This window comes from Ursus maritimus, unplaced genomic scaffold (assembly GCF_017311325.1).
Source record: "Ursus maritimus isolate PB19 unplaced genomic scaffold, ASM1731132v1 scaffold_11, whole genome shotgun sequence".
Taxonomy (NCBI): domain Eukaryota; kingdom Metazoa; phylum Chordata; class Mammalia; order Carnivora; family Ursidae; genus Ursus; species Ursus maritimus.
In genome coordinates this window covers 55,254,538-55,274,655 of record NW_024423453.1, presented here as the reverse complement: position 1 = coordinate 55,274,655, position 20,118 = coordinate 55,254,538, and the positions used below count along the sequence as shown (strand labels likewise).

General features: G+C 40.7%; 1 protein-coding gene across 2 annotated transcripts in view; it reads right to left on the bottom strand.

Annotated features, from left to right (window-relative positions):
- The window catches only part of PALLD (palladin, cytoskeletal associated protein), a 370,015-nt gene that overhangs the window by 177,203 nt on the left and 172,694 nt on the right, over nucleotides 1–20,118 (bottom strand). For both annotated transcript variants that reach the window (XM_040626427.1, XM_040626428.1), the window contains exon 9: nucleotides 18,630–18,972. In XM_040626427.1, the coding sequence (XP_040482361.1) occupies nucleotides 18,630–18,972 (343 nt within the window). The remainder of the gene's footprint in view (nucleotides 1–18,629; nucleotides 18,973–20,118) is intronic.

The following is a 20,118-nucleotide window of genomic DNA, read 5'->3' as shown; positions in this document are numbered from 1 at the left end:
CTGACGGAGATGGGCAATGAGACTAATGTTGTTTTCACGCCTGCTCACAACCGTTCTGCAGTTTACAGATCAAGAAGTATTTTTTACTCTCAAGTCATGTTATTCAAGAAGTACTCCTCACAAAGCTATAGTTGCCATAGATAAGGATTCCTCTGATGGATTTGGGCAAAGCAAACTGAAAACCTCCTGGAAAGGATTCACCATTCTAGACGCCATTAAGAACATTCTTGATTCAAGGGAAGAGGTCTGAATATAAACACTAGCAGGAGTTTGGAAGAAGTTGATTCCCACCCTCACAGAGGACTCTGAGGTGTTCAAGACTTCAGTGGAGGAAGTCACTGCAGCTGTGGTGGGAACAGCAAGAGAACTGAGTTAGAAGTGGAGCCTGAAGATGAGACTGAATTGCTGCAATCTCATGATCAAACCTGAATGGATGACAAGTTGCTTTTCATGAGATGGAATCTACTCCTGGTGAAGATGCTGTGAAGGTTGTTGAAATGATAACGAAGAATTCAGAATATTACATAAACTTAATAAAGCAGTGGCAAGGTTTAAGAGGATTAATTACAATTTTGAAAAAAGTCTACCGTGGGTAAACATGTTATCAAACAGCATTACATGCTGCAGAGATATCACTCCTGAAAGGAACAGTCAATTCATGAGGCAAACTTCATTGTTATCTTTTCTGAAGAAATGGCCGTAGCCACTCCAAACTACAACTGCCACCCTGATCAGTCAGCAGCCATCAACATCAAAGCAAGACCCTCTATGAGCAAAAGGATCATGACTCTGAAAGCTCAAATGATGGTTAGCATTTTTTAGCAATAAGGTATTTTTTAATTAAGGTATATACGTTGGTTTTTTTAGACATAATGCTATTTCACTATTAATAGACAATAGTGTAAACGTAACTTTTATATGCACTGGGAAACCAAAAAATTAATTTGAGTTGTTTTACTTGTGGTATTTGCCTTATTGCAGTGGTTTGGAACCGAACCCACGATATTTCCAGGGTGTGCCTGTACTGTTGGATTATGATAAACAGATCTACAGAAGATGCATTTAATGTTCTGATGAATCACATTCTAAATCCATCTAACACTTTGATTTGCCTTTAGATATTTTCTGATTAAGAACTGAATTCGTTTAAGATTAACAGAAGGGAAGAATTGCATTTTGTGCTTGTGTTTACTTTTAGAACCTTTCTTAAACACCTTGTGCTTTTTTTGAATTTTCTGGTCATGTTCCCTGGCCTTAAGTAACCTTTCTAATAGACCCTGCATGATTCTGAACTTCCAGTGATATTGTTTGGCTTAGGAGCAGAGAAGAATGGAGGAGTGCTTGACTTTTTCCTAGAAAAGGCTACTGGATTCCTTCATTGCCAACTCAGGTTGTTCTGGGCTTATCCCAAACAATACATATTCATTTTCTTTTTGCATATGATGATTCAAGTCTCCTCTAGACCATCTCTAGATTTGATTGTCAAGTTATTGACTAGTTAACTCTAACTCTGAGCTAGTCAATTACATGATGACAGAGGGGAAAAGGAAAAGTGGGAAATTTAAGAGAACGGGGAAGAAAAGTGTCAGAAGTTCTTGGGAAATTTTGTACACATGATATTGCAGAACAGGGATTTCTTGGATGACAGAGACTTGGATGGAAGTTCTAGGTATATTTTATTTTGCACAGTTCTTTGTCATAGGAGAAGATGTCTCCAGGACTCGGCAAATTTAGAAACATCTCCCTAATGACATCTCAGTTGGTTATTAAAATACAATGTTTTGAAGGCTCCAACATTTCAAAGCAGAAAGCATGGTGAGTATGAATTTTCAGCCTTTAGCCAGGGCTGTGTATAATGTTGCACAAAGTATTCTGTCAACACTGTTTTCTGCATGACTATGTGTCTAAGCTTCTACTAAAGAACAAGATGTCTATCGACATTTTGTAGCCCAACATCTGTAGCCTGCCATCAACGCTACCCCCATTTCTGATAATCAGCCCACTGTGGAATATATGTATACCTATATACACATATATAATATGTGTAATTTATAGGAACCCTAGGGTGATTCGAGTGAAAACAAAAACTTCTAATTGGTCAGTGATTTTCTATTAATATATTTTTTTTCCTTACCAACTTTTCAAGGTAGAGGAAGAAAAAAGGAACATAACAAAGAATTCACTTGTAGTTTTTTTTTTTTAACAAGTTTTGCAAGTTGCTTATTTCAGAAACTTTCTGTATGTATAGTTAAGTAACAAAGGACTCATTGTTAACTTTCTCTTATAATAACAAACAATCACAGAAAATACCAGCTAAGTACTAGTCCTGTAGCGTGTTCTTGACAACACATTATTTCATGGGACCACAATCCTGCAGCACTGATTAGGTACTATCATAATTCCCTTTTACTGAAAAAGAAACTTAGACTTAAGGGCAGTGGGATGCTTATGCAAGGTCACCTAGTTTGTCAGTGGTGGAAATTCTGTCTCTGTCTTCTACTGCCTTCTCTTGGCTGGAAAAAAAAAATCTTCCTTTAAAAAGAGGGTCCATTCTGCACAGCAAAGGAAACAATCAACAAAACTAAAAGGTGACCTATGGAATGGGAGAAGATATTTGCAAATGACATATCCCATAAAGGGTTACTATCCAAAATATATAAAGAACTTCTAGAACTCAGCACCCAAAAATCAAATAACCCAGTTTAAAAATGGGCAGAAGACATGAACAGATATTTCTCCAAAGAAGACATAACGTATGGATGACTAACAGACACATGAAAAGATGCTCAACATCACTTAACATCAGGGAAATGCAAATCAAAACTACAAAGAGATATCACCTTATACCTGTCAGAATGGCTAAAATTAACAACACAGAAACAACAGGTGCTGGCAAGGATGCAGAGAAAGGGGACCCCTCTTGCACTGTTAGTGGGAATGCAAACTGGTACAGTTGCTCTGGAAATAGTGTGGAGGTTCCTCAAAAAGTTAAAAAAAAAATTAGGGGCATCTGGATGGCTCTGTTGGTTAAGTGTCCAACTTTTTTTTTTTTTAAGATTTTATTTATTTATTTGACAGAGAGAGACAGCCAGCGAGAGAGGGAACACAAGCAGAGGGAGTGGGAGAGGAAGAAACAGGCTCCTAGTGGAGGAGCCTGATGCGGGGCTTGATCCCAGAATGCCAGGATCACGCCCTGAGCTGAAGGCAGACACTTAACGACTACGCCACCCAGGCGCCCCAAGTGTCCAACTTTTGATTTTGGCTCAGGTGATGATCTCATAAGATCAAGCCCTGCGTCAGGCTCCAAGCTCAGCAAGGAGTCTGCTTAAGTTTCTCTCTTCCTCTCCCTCTGCCCACCCCCATGCTCACACTCTCTCTCTTAAAAAAACAAAAAAAAATTAAAAATAAAACTACCTTATGATCCAGCAATCACACTACTGGGTATTTACCCAAAGATTACAAAAACTCTAATTCAAAGGGATACATGCACCCCTATGTTTATAGCAGCATTATTCAGCTATAAAAAAGAATGAAATCTTGCCATCTGCAATGACGTGGATGAGGTTAGAGAGTATAATGTTAAGCAAAATAAGTCACAGAAAGACAAATACCATATGATTTCACTCATATGTGGAATTTAAGAAACAAATAAGGGAAAAGAGAGAGGGCAAGTGAGAGAGATAGACAAACCAAACAACACACTCTTAACTAGAGAGGTGGGATGGGTGAAACAGGTGATGGGGATTAAGGAGTGTGCACTTATCATGATGAGCACTGAGTGATATACGGAACTGTTGAATCACTATATTGTACACCTGAACCTAATATAACACTGTGTGTTAACTATACTAGAATGAAAATAATAAAAAAGAAGGTCCAAAGCCATAAATTGGCATTTATTTAAGCAGAGTGGATTGAATGGATACATTTATTTTTGCTCCTTCCCTTAAATCCTGAAAAAAGGGAGAAAGGGAGGGGGAAAGGGAGAGGGAAGAGGCCAAGGAGAGGAGGAGGGAGGTGAAGAGAGAGAAAAGAAGTAAAAAATTGTAAGTTCTTTGGAATAAAAAGTAAACGGATGAGATGTCACTGAGTTAGCTGGACAGGAAAGTGGAAATCTAAGTGTTACAAGGTGGAGCAAAGAAAAAGGAAGCTAATTTGAGCAGCAGAAAACCTGACCACTAGAATCCTCGGAAGGTAGGAGAGAGGGATGGGGCTATAAGAGGATCGGTTGGAAGTCTGTAGGAGACCAGCCATCCCCACTCTGCTGCTCTTGTAGCTAGTCAACCGTCCCTCCTCCACCATATCAGAAGACAAGAGGCTTCCATTACTGAGACACAGAATCAATATGAAACAAATCCAGAAACATCTGGAACAGCAGAATGAAGGAGCAAGACAAGAGATGAAGATGGGGATATGGAATTAAATGAACGTATCTACTAAATGATGAAAGGCGTTCCCTTTCCCCTGGTCGGCTCCCAAATGCTGTCTGCCAAGCAAATACGAGTCCTGTCCACCCCTGCCCCGAGAAGGAAACTGAGTACCTTTCTTTCTGGAGAAACTGATTAACCTGTGAGAAAAGACCTGTAGATATTGGCATCTGGGGTCCTTGCTCAATCTTAGCGTAATGTTGACCAGCTGACAAATTCCAACCATAGTTCCCAGTCAACTTTTTGGTGCCAAAGAGACATCTAACAAAACCCTCAAACATGAAATTCAGTCCAAATAAACACGGAGAAGAAAAGGAACTCGAAGGAATAGAGAAAATGCAGGGAAGCTAAATTATAACAACAGTCACCCTACCCCCAAAAAAGGAAACCCCAATGATGAATATCTGTAAAGAGATAGAGGACATTGTGGCATCCATGAAACAGAATTGGATGCTATAAAAAATTAGAGAATGGGGGAAAAAAAAGTCTTGGGAAGTAAAGATATGATAGAAGTAAGTTCAGCAGAACATTTAGAAGACAAAAGAGAAGAGATGTACAGAAAGTTCAATGAGAATTGGCAAGAAAATTAGAACATCAGTTTAGGAGTTCTAACATCGTGATAATACACGTTTCAGAAAGAGAGCAGAGAAAGTGAAGAGGACACAAAAAAAATACAGAAATATTTTCCAGAACGTGTACCCATGAGTTTTAAGACTCATACTGGTGAATATCCTCGATAGTGTCTGAAAAATACTGTCTGTCATCAAAGAAGATTCAGAGTACTAGGAATAAAGAGAAGATTCTATGTATTCTAGAATGAAAAAAAAGTCACACACAAAGGACCAGAAGGCAGATTCTCATTGGATCCCTCTACACTAACGCAAGAAACTAGAAGGATCTGAAGCACTTCCTTCAAAAATCTTAGGCAAAGTCTACAATTCTAAACCCAAACTACCAATTCAGTGTGAGGATATCAGAGAAGTAGGGTCTAGAAACAATTCGTCCTACACTCTTTCTTTGAAAGCTGCTAGAGGGTGTGCTTCTGGTAAATAAGAGAATAAAACGAAAAAGTAAAACAGAGAGCCTTTAGGAGTCGAGGGAGCCAGCGTGGGAAAAAAGTGAAAAGTACTTCCAGGATGATGTTGAAGAAGTTTTAGGGGAACGGCTGTGTGTTAGGCCTTGAGAGTGAGTCAAGAATAGAGCAGAAGACGGAAAATTCCAGGAGGGAGGTCTTCTCCATTTCAGGGGCACTACTTTTGCAGTAGAAAGATGTCATGAGAAAAACAATGTTTGAGAAGATGCTGACTAGCTGCACTGATGGTCCCAATGAGACCTGACCAAAAAAAAAAAAAAATAGTTCAGTGTAAAAAAAAAAAAAAAATGCATGACCAAGACTAGAAAAATAAAGTACAAATGTACCATAGGGACATTTTCCAAATATCTCAATAATTAATACTGATTGCTCATATTTGTACAAAGTCTCTGAAATACTTTTTTGTGGTAGAATAATCCTTTATTTTGAAATGTACTATCAATATGAAACATGTCCAGGTTATATGACTAGTAGCAAGAAGAGTTTCCAGAGGAAAAAATGTCTACTTGTTCTATGTACAGGATGACAACGATGGCTTCTATCAGAATAAATGTCCAAACTATTACTTGCCTTTATTAGGGGTGGAGTGCCTCATGCGAGGTGGAAGTCTCTTGGCCTATGACTGTATCTACTGGTTTTTCAATTTTTATAAATTCCGATAATCCTGTTTTACCTTTACGCAGTAAACTGCAGTACAGGCTAAATTCGCCATGAACCCAGAAATGAATAAGAAGGGTTGATGTTTATAAGTTTCACATGAAACTGGATCACGGAGGAAATTTGACACAAGGAGGAAAAAGACCTACCGACCTGGGATTGTATCTGACAGATTGCTCATAACCAAGTGGAGAGCATGCAGTTAGCAAGAGGACCATGGTTATTTTCTCATATCATCCAAAACTAGTGTATTCTAGTCTACTCGGAGTGTACAACTCTGACTGATCTGGGAGAAGGACATGAATTCAAAACTTTCATTTATACATCTACAGACATCAACAAACTTGGGGTAACTTCTGGTCACTTTTCAGAGGTTATGCTCCTACGAAAATGTCAACTTAACTCAAACCAACTTCCCACTCAGCCCCATGACACAGATGTAGGGTCACTGGACGTGCTCTCTAAAACACTCCAAATTGGCAGATGTCTTAGATGCCTCCTGTGAGTATGGACCCTTTGCATTCTCCTCATTCCATCCAAGTCCAGATTTCTATGTTTGGGGCCTGAGCCGGATCCAGGTTCAAGTCTGCATATTTGCCTGCCTGCATTTCTTCTACTCCAAGATCTTCCGGTCTGAGAAGACAGCAGATTAGACACAAAACCAGATACAAAGCAAAAGTACAGCACCAGGCAGAACTTCAGAGTCAACAAAGCAGCTTTTGTTCATTGGTTATAATGCAAAACAACAAAATGCAAATTTCTCTCTAGCTGCTATCGTGGTGAAATGGGGACAAGGGTCCTCAGTGTAAATCAACTTTTTAAGTAAAAGGATGTTCTGGAGCCATGTAATTGCTTTTAGAAACCTCCCTCTGCCAATTTTTGGTAAAAACAAAAAATTCTTTATTATATTTCTCTCTAGTAAGGCAGCTGTTTAGTATCAGAAAGTTTTAATAATGACACAACCAAATATAATTCTGCTTTTTAATGGTAGGATAATTCGAACAAAAACATGCAGTGGGACTCTTGGTGTTATTCTAGAATGCTTCATCATGAATAATCTTCTCCTCTCCGTGTAAAATTGCTTTGTGATAGAATACAAATAATTGTGAACATTTCCCATTTGTTTTAAAGGATGCCCTTTGAGGAAAGCAAGAGCTACGAAGGAGGGGAGAGCACAAGTCATGAAAACACAATCATCTAGAGCAAGGATTTACCCCGTGGCTAGAACTGTTCGGAAGTCCAAACTATAAACTCAATTTTAGGAAGTAGAGAGAACAAAAGACATTTTTACTTTGCACTGCATTGTACTCAGGCCATCTTTCATGGCTTTTTTTTTTTTTTTTTTTTTTTTGCCTACAAACACTGCATATAATGATACATTCCTGAAACCAGATGGCATATGAACTATTTCAACAAAGAAAGAAATGAGGACAAGAAAATATTTTGTGGTCTTTCCAGAAATCTTTCACAACCTTCACATTTAATGCCAATTACTAGGAAAGCAGCAAGTTTAAAATTATAGCCGAGCCATATAATTACCCATATTTGACCTATTTATAAACTCTTCTGAGGAAAAAGAATAGCAGAAAGCTGCACCTAACTCTTTTTGGTTCCTCACGTGCATCGTAAAGTAAAAATATTTGGAGAGCATGTTAGTGATCCCATGGTTTTACTGGCTTCCTATCAAGAGGCTCGCAGCCGGAGTCCCCCAAATGCTACCTACCGTAGCCACCGACATCATTCCACTTAAATAAAAAAACAGACCTAAAGAACACCATGAAATGGAGCACGGCGCAGAGCAAATACATTTTCGAGGTTTCTAAGTTGAGATGGGGTAGAGCAAACCCAGTGGGAATGTGGGTGTAGAAATTAAGTAGATGGATAGATTTACCGGGGCATTTCCTCTGAGCAGCATTAAAAACCTTTACAATCAATGATCACTGTGCATGCTACCAGGAGCCTTCAGAAACAGAGCAGGCGGTATTATACCAGGGGGAACCTTCACATCCTGAGGGCAGAAGACACGAACCTAGTACAGCAAAGTTTGAGACTCTGCAATTAATTTACAGTTCCCTTTTGAATAATGAAGCAAATTTATGTGCTCAACTTCTGTGTGATTTATCCAGCCAACTTGTTTCATGAAAATCTGCATAGTTTATCAAATTAGCTTAATAGATGAATTATTCTTAAAATCGAATGAAAGAATATCTAATTCCTTTTCACATATGGAAAAGGTTTTCAAAAATCTACGTCAATTCCAGTGTTATCCACAAGTTTTGTATAATCATAACTTTAGTCAAGAAAGGAAGCAGTCATTCTTAGGTTTATTGAGAAAATGAACCGTCTGCTTTTACACATGTAATAGAAACCAACTAAAATAAACCTCCCTGTTACTAATGTTCTCACCATTAGGTGATGTATTAGTTTGAATGAAAAACTTACACATTTGCAGAAAAAATAAGTCAATGGTAAAAAATTGGCAACCTCATGTATTTTAGCCCGAAGTATACAGAAATAAATTCTCCAGTAGTAAAAGTTGAAGACACAAACTGAAATTCAATATATATGGATGAGAGACTTGTTAATTGAGAACAATTGTTTCAAAATATCCAAATATAGGCAATAGGCTTGTTCAATAAAAACCCAACTCAAGTCTGCCATGGATAGAAAAGGTTAGGAACCGTAAAATGGATCATGGTGCTGAAATGTAACTGACACAGGGCACTTAAAAGAATTATGAATTATACTGGAAATGGCTCTATCAGCTTCCAACTTACAAATAATCTTCTTGAAATAATAGCAAGTGATCCCCCAGGATGTTCTTGTTCTCTTATTCTCTCACCTTACCTTCTCGGATGCAAACCTCTTCCCTATAGCTGTCCCCTTGTTCTTCATTCTCTAGTTGTCCCCCAGATCTTTCTCCAGATTCCTTCTATTGTCTACGAGATTCTCTATTTCTAACCAACATCCCTACTTTCCATTCTCATCAGAAATGCTTTTGTCTTAACTGAAATCTGTTTCCTTGATGATGTTACTAACTTCATCATGATCTTCCTTGAGCATGGAGGGCCCTGTATGCTCCCTGTTTCCCAACACTATTCTCTTATTATTATTATTATTATTATTAAAGATTTATATTTATTTGACAGAGAGACAAAGCACACACAAGCAGCGGGACAGCAGGCAGAGGGAGAGGGAGAAGGAGGCTCCCTACTAACCAGGGAGACTGACGTGGGACTCGATCCCAGGACCCTGGGATCATGACCTGAGCCGAAGACAGATGCCTAATGGACTGAGCAACCCAGGTGCTCCCCTCCCAATGCTATTCTTATAACAGTTTTGCCATCGTCACCCAACATCTGCTTCTCTTTTGAAGTCTGTGCTCCACCTATAATCACTCTCTCTTCCTTGCTTGTCACCAACGGCCTCAGCCATTTCCTCACTTTTCTCAAGGACTTTACTATTTAGACTTCCATTTTCCGCCATCACCTTTGGCCATCAGTTCCTTCTAACATCTTGACTTCATGGTTCCTTGACCACTTTCTCTACTCCTGTGACGTTAACTTCCACTTCAACTAGCCACTCAAACAGATAATCTCTGAAATTCCTTCATCACTTGGACGTTCGTTCTTCAAGATTTTGAACTTTCAGGCTCTTCTGATCACAACGACTGTTCCCTTTTCCTGTCTTCGCACCTCACCCTCCCTTTGAGTCATTTTCCCTCTTGCCATTACTTCCATTTTCTTGAGTCGTATCTCTTCCCCTCTTATGTCCTGATCTGGCTTACTCTTTCCTTTCTGATGCCACACACTGCTTAAATGAGGATTTCAATGACACTTCTCAAGGATCATCACTTTAAATATTATGGCATCCCCATCTTGCCAGTTCCTCCCTTCAGAGTGCAGATTATGACTGAAATAAAGTCACAAAACATGCTCACTGAGTCTAATATAGGTTCTCACTCTCGCTAGGAAACATGTGACCCCTTTCTCGGTACTCCTGATCACTGCTCAGAGCTCTCTTCAGCCTTTTTCACTGTTCTTAATTTCATGCTTACCACAATTGTCCTTCCTGTCTCAGCAAATGCCTTCATCACCTATGTTACTGGTAATAGTATTATTTGACTTGGAACCTCAGTTTTCCATTCCCACATCTTTTCCCCTTCTCCGCTACTTCTGAGGGAAATATTTTCATCCTCCTTTCTGTGGAAGGCCTTGTATGGATTATATGTTAAATATCAGTCTTCAAAACAGTTGGCTTATTTTTGGCTTTAAGGTGAAAAATGATCTTATTCCTGTCACTATTGAGATGTACAGTTGAAAGAATGGGAGTTTTGGTTGGTGTGGGAGTGTTAGAGTGTTAATGGAGAAGCGAAGTCATTTTGGAGTTTAGGACATTTTCTGGGGAAGACTTCCTAAGGTGGGTTCTAGAAACCCAGATGGAATCCCGAAGCCCCTGCCTTCTAGAAGAGAGGAGCTCCAAGAGGGGAAAGTGAGAGCATTCAGTACCAGCACATTCTGCTTCCAACTGTGCTCAACATTGAACTTGGTTATTCTTACTGAGCAGGGAGCATTATGATGAAGAGAAGAATGAGCTGAGATTAAATGCAGAAGGGAGGATGCAGGAGACAGAATTGGAAGTGTTTATTTCCTTCAAAAGAATACTCTGTAATTACAAATGTAATAAACGTTATTGTTGAAAAGCTGGAGCATCTGGGGCACCTGGGTGGCTAGGTCGGTTAAACATCTGCCTTCAGCTCAGATCATGATCTCAGGGTCCTGGGATGAAGCCCCGCGTTGGGCTCCCTGCTCAGCGGGGAGCTGCTTCTCTCTCTCCTCCCCGCTCTTGCCCTCTCTCGCTCTGTCTCTCTCTCTCTCAAATAAATAAATAAAATCTTTTTTTAAAAAGTTGGAAAATCATGACTAATTAACAAGAAAAGATAATCTGCTCAAAACCCCACTGAAGAACCAATGGTATTATTTTAATGTATTACCTTCTAATAAAAATACATATTTTTGTTGGTTTAAGTGTTTTATCTTTCATAAAATTAATATTATGCTGCATACGTAACTGCTTCTAGTTTGGGGGGCTTAACACTACATTATTTTGACATGAGATCCAAGGCGCCGTTCTGAGCGTACTGTTCATATGTAGCTCCGTCTGATCTCCCTTCAAAAAGGCCCCTACCCAGCAGGGACGTTTTCCAACTTACTTTGCAATCACTAAAGGAGTTCTCATAAATACTGAGTCAAGATGAGATGGAAATGTTGAAGAGATACTGCACTGGCATGTTACTCTTTCTCGGAAAGCATCTAATATTTGAGCTGTACATGTAGTATTTCTTATGGATGGTTGAGTACCGCTTTGAATGTACACAGGGTATCTGTAAGTATTTCCAACTATATTTTAGACACCAAAAAAGACTACTAGCCATAAAAATAAGGACTCAACCTCCTTTTGGGAATGTAATTAAAACATGACATTCACCCAAACACTAGCATGGCAAAGAACTGTTATTCTAACATCTAAGAATGTGACACTGTGTCAGAGCCAATTTTTACATGAAAAAAATCATGAGGAAGAATACATCAAAATGTTATTCCTTAGTTCAAAGTTTCACACTTCAGGAAGTTCCTTGATTGAATTTTCCATTTTAGGGAGGGGCTATTTTTAAAGTGATCCAACACCAACACTGTTCATGCAAAGTCATCGTCATATTGCATTTATGAAGGGGCCATATCTGTGTGCATAGCCAGGTGCTACAGGACTGGGGCCATGATCTTGCCTACATTCCTTATTCACCATTCTCCACTGTGCCTGGTGAGTGTGTGTGTGTGCGTGTGTGCGTGTGTGTGCGTGCACGTGCGCACATGTGATTTTACAACAAATTAAAAACACTATTTTCTGCCCTATTTTCTTTTGCCCTAATATTATTTTGAAGGCCCTGCTGGTCCATAGTTTGCACTTGCACTGCTATTCAACTGCTTTGTTATTTGACTAGACTCAGCAGATAACAAAAAACATTTACCCAGAAATGAAAGCTGGTGCCTATTAAGTTTTTAGGATCAAAGGCAGAATGGCTTATCTTCCAAACATCAAATTGGGAAGGGAACGCAATTACACAGCACTGAAATTAATTTAGAATCAGTCATCTGTCTACAACATTTACATAATGTTAAAAGATACACAGAATTCTTGTGTGTGTTCTTGCCAATATGATCTTCGAGATCACTAAATTATAGATCATTCAAAGGCAATGCTTTCGTCTTTCTCATCTTTGTGTCCTCGGCACACAGGATCACCCAACACTTTGCAAAGGCTCAATTAACAGTGAGAGAATGCAAAGTGCTAGATTCTTAAATACACTGATGTACATGTAAGGACCTCTTCACAAATGCTTGAGAATTGCATCTCTTTGACCTTTGTTGCTTATTTTGCCCCAAATTATTGTGTTTACCTTTTCCTTGCCTGTGTGTGTACATGTGTGTGTGTTAAACCCATAAGGTAAGACTGATGGAACAGAACATAGAAAACCATTTTTATTCTAATGTCAGTGATATAGTGAGTTCTTGCATCCTAATTAGTAGAGGTTAAAGGATGGAAAAATGTTCAACTTTCTAAGTTATACTGAGGAAGCCACACGTTGGAGTCTGAGCAGCAGTCCAACATCAACAGGACAGGAAGGGAGTAGCACAGAAGCTCTCAGCCTTTCGTCAAAAGTCTGGCGTCTGATGGGTGTGTTAACATGTCAAGTACACACACCTTGAACTAGCAGTTTGATTGTATTGTGGCCAACTGACACTGTAAGTCTGTACTAGAGAAGGAAAAGGTCTTCTTAGACCTTCCAAATGTCTCACTTTCTCCAGGATGTTTTAAAGTAAGACGTTAATGAAATGAGAACACAGGAGAAAAGGAGGAGGAGTTGAAAGGGTCCCCAAATTGAGTAACTTGGCTGGACAAGCTTTTCCAAAGTCATTCTATTCCAGAGGATTCTTATTTAGTTCTTCATATCATTCAGTGTATAAGGTGAATGAGGTCAGCTGGAAAAGCATGATTAAGTGGAAAAACTCTGGAACTGCTGAGGTTTGAAAACAAAAGTCTCACAGCACATCTAGGTGTGAAGTTAAATAGAACAAACAGGCCTGCTCTAATCATGGGAGACCCTGCTCTTCCTTTTTGTGGATCTCCTCTTGCTTCATTCATTCAAAAATGTTTTTGAGCATGCCGGGCCCTGATCTAGGTCCTGGTGAAGAATGGTCAATGTTCCCATTCTCAAAAAGCTTACATTATAATAATGGGGCAAAAGCAGTACACACACTAACAAGAAGCCAACAGGAAGCTATCAGAATGAGTTACATGCTATGCGGTCTTAAAGAGGATGATTTATTGGAGAATAGCTGGGTTGAACAGCTGGAGAATTCGCTTTAGGTTGGGTGGTCAGGGGAGGTGGTGACATTAAGCTGGGAGTCGAAAGCAAGAAGGAGCCAGCTATTAGTAGCAGAACATTCTGGGGAGTAGAACATTCCAGGCAAGGGAACAACTTGTGCTTGAAGTGTGGAGGAAACCTTAAGGAACTTCCAAATATAGCAAGCCGGGCATAGTTCAATCACTGATAAACAGAGGGATACAGGCTGCTATTTCCTCCTCTTCCATCTCTCCAACACACCATCCTCATCCACGCACATGCTGTGAAAGGACGGGTCTCTGATTACACCCACTGCTTATTATCGGTTATTGTCATGAAGATGCGGCTTTGCTTTGTCAGTCCGCAACTGCACTGCCATGACGCACAAAATCCCCAGGACCTTAGAACGAAGGAGTTTATAGGACACGCCCCCCTCTCTTGAGACAAGAACTGCAGGAGCAAGTAGATGTCTAAGGGTGGGACTGAGAAAGACTGAAACAAAGGTAGTGAAATGCCACTATTTCAAAAAGCCTGAGTCAGCCCGAAATCATTTCACCCTTTTCAGATAGGAAACGACGATGCTGTTTTCTCTTTAGAGGCCAGGGGAAGAGAAAGCTGTAAGAACAGGAGCAAGCAGAGTTGGATCCACATCTAGCTTAGCTGTTGATTAAGCGCGTTAAAAATTCTGGAAACATTTCATTATCAGTCTTCCAGTCAAAGGGCACGCATGGACTTTGCGGCTAAGGTGGATGTTACCGGCACTAGGGGGGCAAACAGGCATCAGCTCACCTGCTGAGTTGCCCTGTTACTGGGTGCAAGTGCCTGCCTGTTGATTCATCCTTCAGAAATCTCCCTTTGGACTTCTCATTTTGCTTCCTCCACAGGTTTATATTCCAGCTCCCTCCCACAAGGCAGGAAGAATATTAAAAACAAAGAAGTAAATGAGATTTGAAAACAGCATGTTATTTAGATATTGTTTGGTCTAATTCAGGAGGTGAGCTCAGTGGAAAAACATGGCCATGCTTTCCTATATGCTTTGCAAATCACCTACTAAATTTGGCATTCCCGAGTTTCCCTCCAGAGTTTATTCCCGGGGATCCCATGCATATCCGTGCCTTTGAAGGACTGTGTTTTGGCAGGAATAAAGAGAAGCAGGGATTTTGTTTCCTATTAACAAACTGAGCCCTATGTTTATTTTGAATCTTCAGACATAATTTGCAGAGAGTGGGAGGCAACAGACTTATCTGGTGCACTCTGAAGAAGGAAAATAATGTAACAAATAGTTCATAAGTTAGGTTTCTATTTACTCCTTTCTCTTCTTCTCTGATAAGAAATATGACTTAAGCACCATGTTGCTTCCTTTCTTCACACTGTGACAGAAGACTGTGAGTATCAGACACTAAGCCACATAAGTAACTCGCATTATGAATTTCTTCCTGGGTAGCGTTCTAAGTGCACTACTGTTCCCACGGCAAGTGGTAAAGAGTGACCCCTGACCACCCAACCTAAAGCTAATTCTCCATGACCTGAGCCCCAAATCCAGTGTGCCTAGCATCCGGCGCTTACTGAACGGCCCGCATGGAATCGTGTTAAGCTTCTACTTGGGGGACAGTATCTGAGACAAAGACACTGAGAGATGCAGAAACCGAAGTGGATGCCAACCGGACACTAGGCCAGAAAACTCGCCCTCAGGCAGGTAGGGCAGACTCAGCTGGAGGTCTGGGAGGGTTGCAAAGCTATTTGTGAGGACTTCAGTTGGGTTAGAAGGGATCAGGGCTGGACTTCGCTAAAGAAAAGAATTCATGACATTTCTATCTTTCCACTTTAATCTTTGATTTTTTTTTTCTTCTCATGATCAGTACTGGAACTATTGAGAGAAAAAAACACAGAGATTTTCTTTTTGAAAATGATCTTTCCTCAGGAATCTGACAAGTCAAATGCGATTTTCGGGTTAATTTATTCCAAGGGTAAATGTTTTTGGTTTTGTTGTTGTTGTTTTTAAAGATTTTATTTATTTATTCGACAGAGACTGCGAGAGAGGGAACACAAGCAGGGGGAGTGGGAGAGGAAGAAGCAGGCTCATAGCAGAGGAGCCTGATGTGGGGCTCGATCCCAGAGCCCCGGGATCACGCCCTGAGCCGAAGGCAGATGCTTAACCGCTGTGCCACCCAGGCGCCCCAAGGGTAAATGTTTTAATTCCTGTTATTTGCCCCCTCCTAATTGTTTCCAATTTGTTTGATTAAAAATGATTCAGAAGAATGAAATGCCATAAAGCCCCAAAACATAAGTCTCTTCTTTCATGAAAGGGAATAAAATCACAGGCCAGTGGAAAAAGATTAGAGCAATGCATACTTTCGCACCACCAACGATAACAGGCAAAATTTCATTTTCTCCCCAACATCCAAAAAGAAATGGACACGTGTAAGAATTGTACTTGGCAGTTGCCTGTGGTCCCGCCCCGTGATTTCAATGCCATTCTGAATTATTGCAGATGTCATTCCAGCGAATGATAGAGCACTCCTCTATCAATGCATACCACTTCTAAAACAGTGAGAAACCTTTTCAGAAAAGACCATGAGACTAGAGAAAGGAGTGGAAGACCAGACTGAACCAGTAACACTCATAACTTCGAAAAGGCAGGACGGAAGAGGGAAAAGCAAATAGTGGTCACTTTTTCTTTAATTACGCCCATATTATTGGAATGGGCACATCGAGCATGCATTTACTTTGGAATTAAAACAAATCCGAAAAGGATTATAGCTCATAAGAAAACTTTAAAATCTGTATTTTGAAAGTGTCATCACATATTTTATTTTCTACCTAGTAAACGGCAAGTAATAGCACAACATAAACAAAATTCAGTGATGCTCTAAGGATATATTTAAGCACGTGAAGATTGGGGGGAAAAAACTGGTAAAACTTGGTACAAGTAATGTTATTTCTAAGCTACCAGGTTTTGCGATTAGGTGCTCTGCCTTTCCCTAAATTTCCTCATGAAGCAGGGAGTAACCCCTTTACGTGGATATTAAACACCAAAGTCCATTTTTCCTCTACCTTATGTTGTATTGAAAACCTGACTAATAAGCAAATCACGGTGTCACTATTTAAACTTGTACTTAAGTTAGTCATCTTTTTTTTTTTAAAGATTAATTTATTTGAGAGAGAGAGTGCGTGTGCACACGCACACAAGTGGGGGTACGGGCAAAGGGAGGAGAAAGAATCTCAAGCAGACTCCCTGCTGAGCGAAGAGCCCAACACGGGGCTCTGTTTCGCAACCCTGAGATCATGACCTGAGCCGAAATCAAGTCAAAAGCTCAACCGGCTGAGCCACCCAGGCGCCCCTAAGCTACTCCTCTTCTCATTAAACACACAACAGTTCTCTTTTGCAGGCACGCCTGCCCCCATCACACACACTAGCATCTCTGTAAAGCACAGCCATGAGCTGACGGGCTGCTGAAAGTCCTGAGATAAGAAGGGCTGTAAATGCCTGTTCACAGCTCCTCATGTTTGCTCTCCTGTGATTTATGTCCAATTTATGACAGCCATTATGGTAGACACACTTCATTTAATCAAGAGCACAGTCAAGTCCTCATCATTAAAAGTCTTCCCCCGGAGAGCAGGTCCCTCATTTCATTAAAAACACTACAAATACATATTCAAAACACAAAGATAAGAGGAGTCAGCAGTAGCAATTAATTTTACGGGTTGGAGCTACCAGGGTATAATTCTCTTTTAAGGCTGCCCCTTCTCAGCTCATTTCACCTGCTCAGCGTCTCCGTGGAGCTGGGGCACAGGTATTCAGTGTTCACCTGGTATCTCTCACCCCACTGTATACACACCTAGAAGCCCCGCTGCCTAAAAAATGAGCTTGGCCAAAATGCAAAATTAAGTGCAGGAGAGTAAGAGATAGATTTCTGAAACTGCATCACAAGACTGTCCAGAAATTTATTCTTCTAAAACTGTCTGCCCATTTGCTAACTTAAGACATTCGTGTGGCTGATCAATTTGACTAGTCTAACAAGGCTCATGAAATCACTTAGGAAACAAAGTGATGTACAAACGTAAGATATTCTAATTGAAATATCTTATACATGCTAACATTTCTAACAAATGAGCGGATGAAAGAGAGACAAGAGTAGGCTGTTCAATCCTAGGGAAACAATAACTCCTAGATTCTGGCAAATTCATTCTCATGGAAATGTGACCTCGTAGAGTATGTATACATTTTATAGGACTCTGACATCTCTACGGACCTTTATCAGGGCAGTAATTCAAGGTCTGTCACGCTATGATAGAACCTACTGACTTAATTGATTTCTGCCTCCCTCTGACATTGTAATGGCTCCATTCATAACAACTCTCTGCTGTGTGGTGCCAACGGGAACAGCTCATGTGAGGTTTATCATCCTAAGAAAATAATGGATGTCAAATATGAAGGTGGTATTCATGGAAATAAGCAGTTCTGTGGAATTCCAAAGCCAAGCAGGCTGTGTGGTGAGGGGCGCTCTTCTTCCCGAGGAGCCTGGTTACCTCTGGTTTCACTCCCCTCTTCAAGTTCTGCACCCTGAATTTCCATCCTCAGCTTTCAGTCCTCCCAGGATTATCTCTATCAGATTTCCTTTCTGATTCTTAAGTTTAAAACACTTGGAAATGTTTTTAATAGCAAGCTCAAAGTAGGTCTCGTTTCCCATCACCTCTGGGGAGTGGCTACATCCTTGCTATACATTGGAAGGCCACGCCATGAACAGAAACTTCTACAGCTGAAACCAGTTAGAGCTTTTAGCAAAGGGTAGATTGAACCAAGCTTCTCATTTACCTTCTCTATTTTTAGGCATCTTTCTTTTTTTTTTTCACAGCCCCCCCCCCCCCCCCCCCCCCCCGCAACACACACACACCTTGTTAGCAAAGCCACATCAGCCAGGGATGACTTGCCTGCAGAAAAGGCAACTTGCCATATAGTTGAGTCCAGGCAAAAGGTTTTCCCTGGCCAGAAAGGCAATTGAGCAGGGGTATGGAAAGTATTATAAAACCATGCAGAAATACTCACAGTTTGGGTTTGGCAAGCAGAGGTGGTGGCTCCTTAGTGGGTGAAAGCAGGACAGCTGGTGTTGGAAGAGATTTATTACTGTTAGCTTTGCCGTTAATCAGTCCGTTTACTCCATGGCTGGGATGGACTCCGTTTGTTTCCCGCTCGGCAGAACTGAACTGCATTTGAAGGGCTGCCATGCTCAGTCCTAACTCAGGGCTGTTCACCTGCTGGATCTCAGATGGGTTCTTTGAAGCCAACTCAAAGGAACTCGCCTCCAAGATTGGAGGGGGAGGTGGAAAGTGTTGGAAGTGATCATTGTTGGATTCTCCCACTGAGTCATAGTTACAGTTTTCAGTGTTGGCTACGGAAGGGGGGGAGAGAGGAAAAAATAATAAGATGCTATAGTTCAACAGTTATTTTTATGCTGTCAGAGACCACCTGAGAAACCCTTGTGCCCCACTAAGTTGTTAAAGAAGAGGTAGCCCCCCTGCTCTCATTCGACGTACAAGCAAAGCCAGCTGGAGAGGTTGGTTCTCCCAACTGGTTTTCAGGGACTGATACCTGTTTCATTTCCTGATTGGATCCACAAGTGGGGAGGCCAGCTACCAATTTATTAACAAATTTCAAATAAGATCTAAACACAGAAGTCGGTTAAAAAAAAATGACAACACAATATCAACTAATAATACTTTGTTGGCTCACATTGCAGCCTGTGGATCGGAATGAACATCCTACCTGTGCCTCCCTTCCATTAGCTCAAAGGATACAGGCTTTATGTGGGAGGCAAAGGATATTCATTCTATTTAAATCTAAGGAAAGTAAAATTCTGAGTTTAAGTAAAATGTCTTAGGTCTCATACATAATGTTTTCCCAATTCAGATAACAGTCATGGCTATAATTCAGTACAAGAGAAACTGACTCATTAGCTCTCAACAAACTGGAAGCATCTTGAGATAAGAGCACGTCATCCTTGGATTCCTCACCTTGCCCAGAGCCCAGCAGAGCTCCTGGAATGTACTCAAAAATACTTATTGAGGTCAACTGAAAGCTCAAAAAATATTTGTTGACTATGTTTGGCCTACAGCACATCTACCCCCGATGAAAATGGGAAATACTGCATGCCAGCCTTTGCCATCTCGATGTCTAGAGCACGGAGCTGTGGCTATATTGTCAGAGCACCACGCTACTACAATGCCCATCTGCGGGAACCGTCTCAAGCCACCTCGGAATCAAACGCCGGGATCCTCCCTGCTCTGCAGCTCCAATCACGGCACCAGAGTGGCTGTTTCCCATTTAAAGTACTGATCGTATCAGCTCCATCACCAAGCCAGTGAACTTTACCTCTCTTTTCTTAATTAAGACGAAAAACCATTTACAATTTCCATTCTAATACCCTCAAGCCAGTCTTGTTTGTGCCTCTGCTGCCACCTAGCACCAACTTCTCACTCTTTCAGGGAGATCAAAGTGCAGTTCGATTGTTCTCCCCAAGTCTGTCTCACGTAGCCAC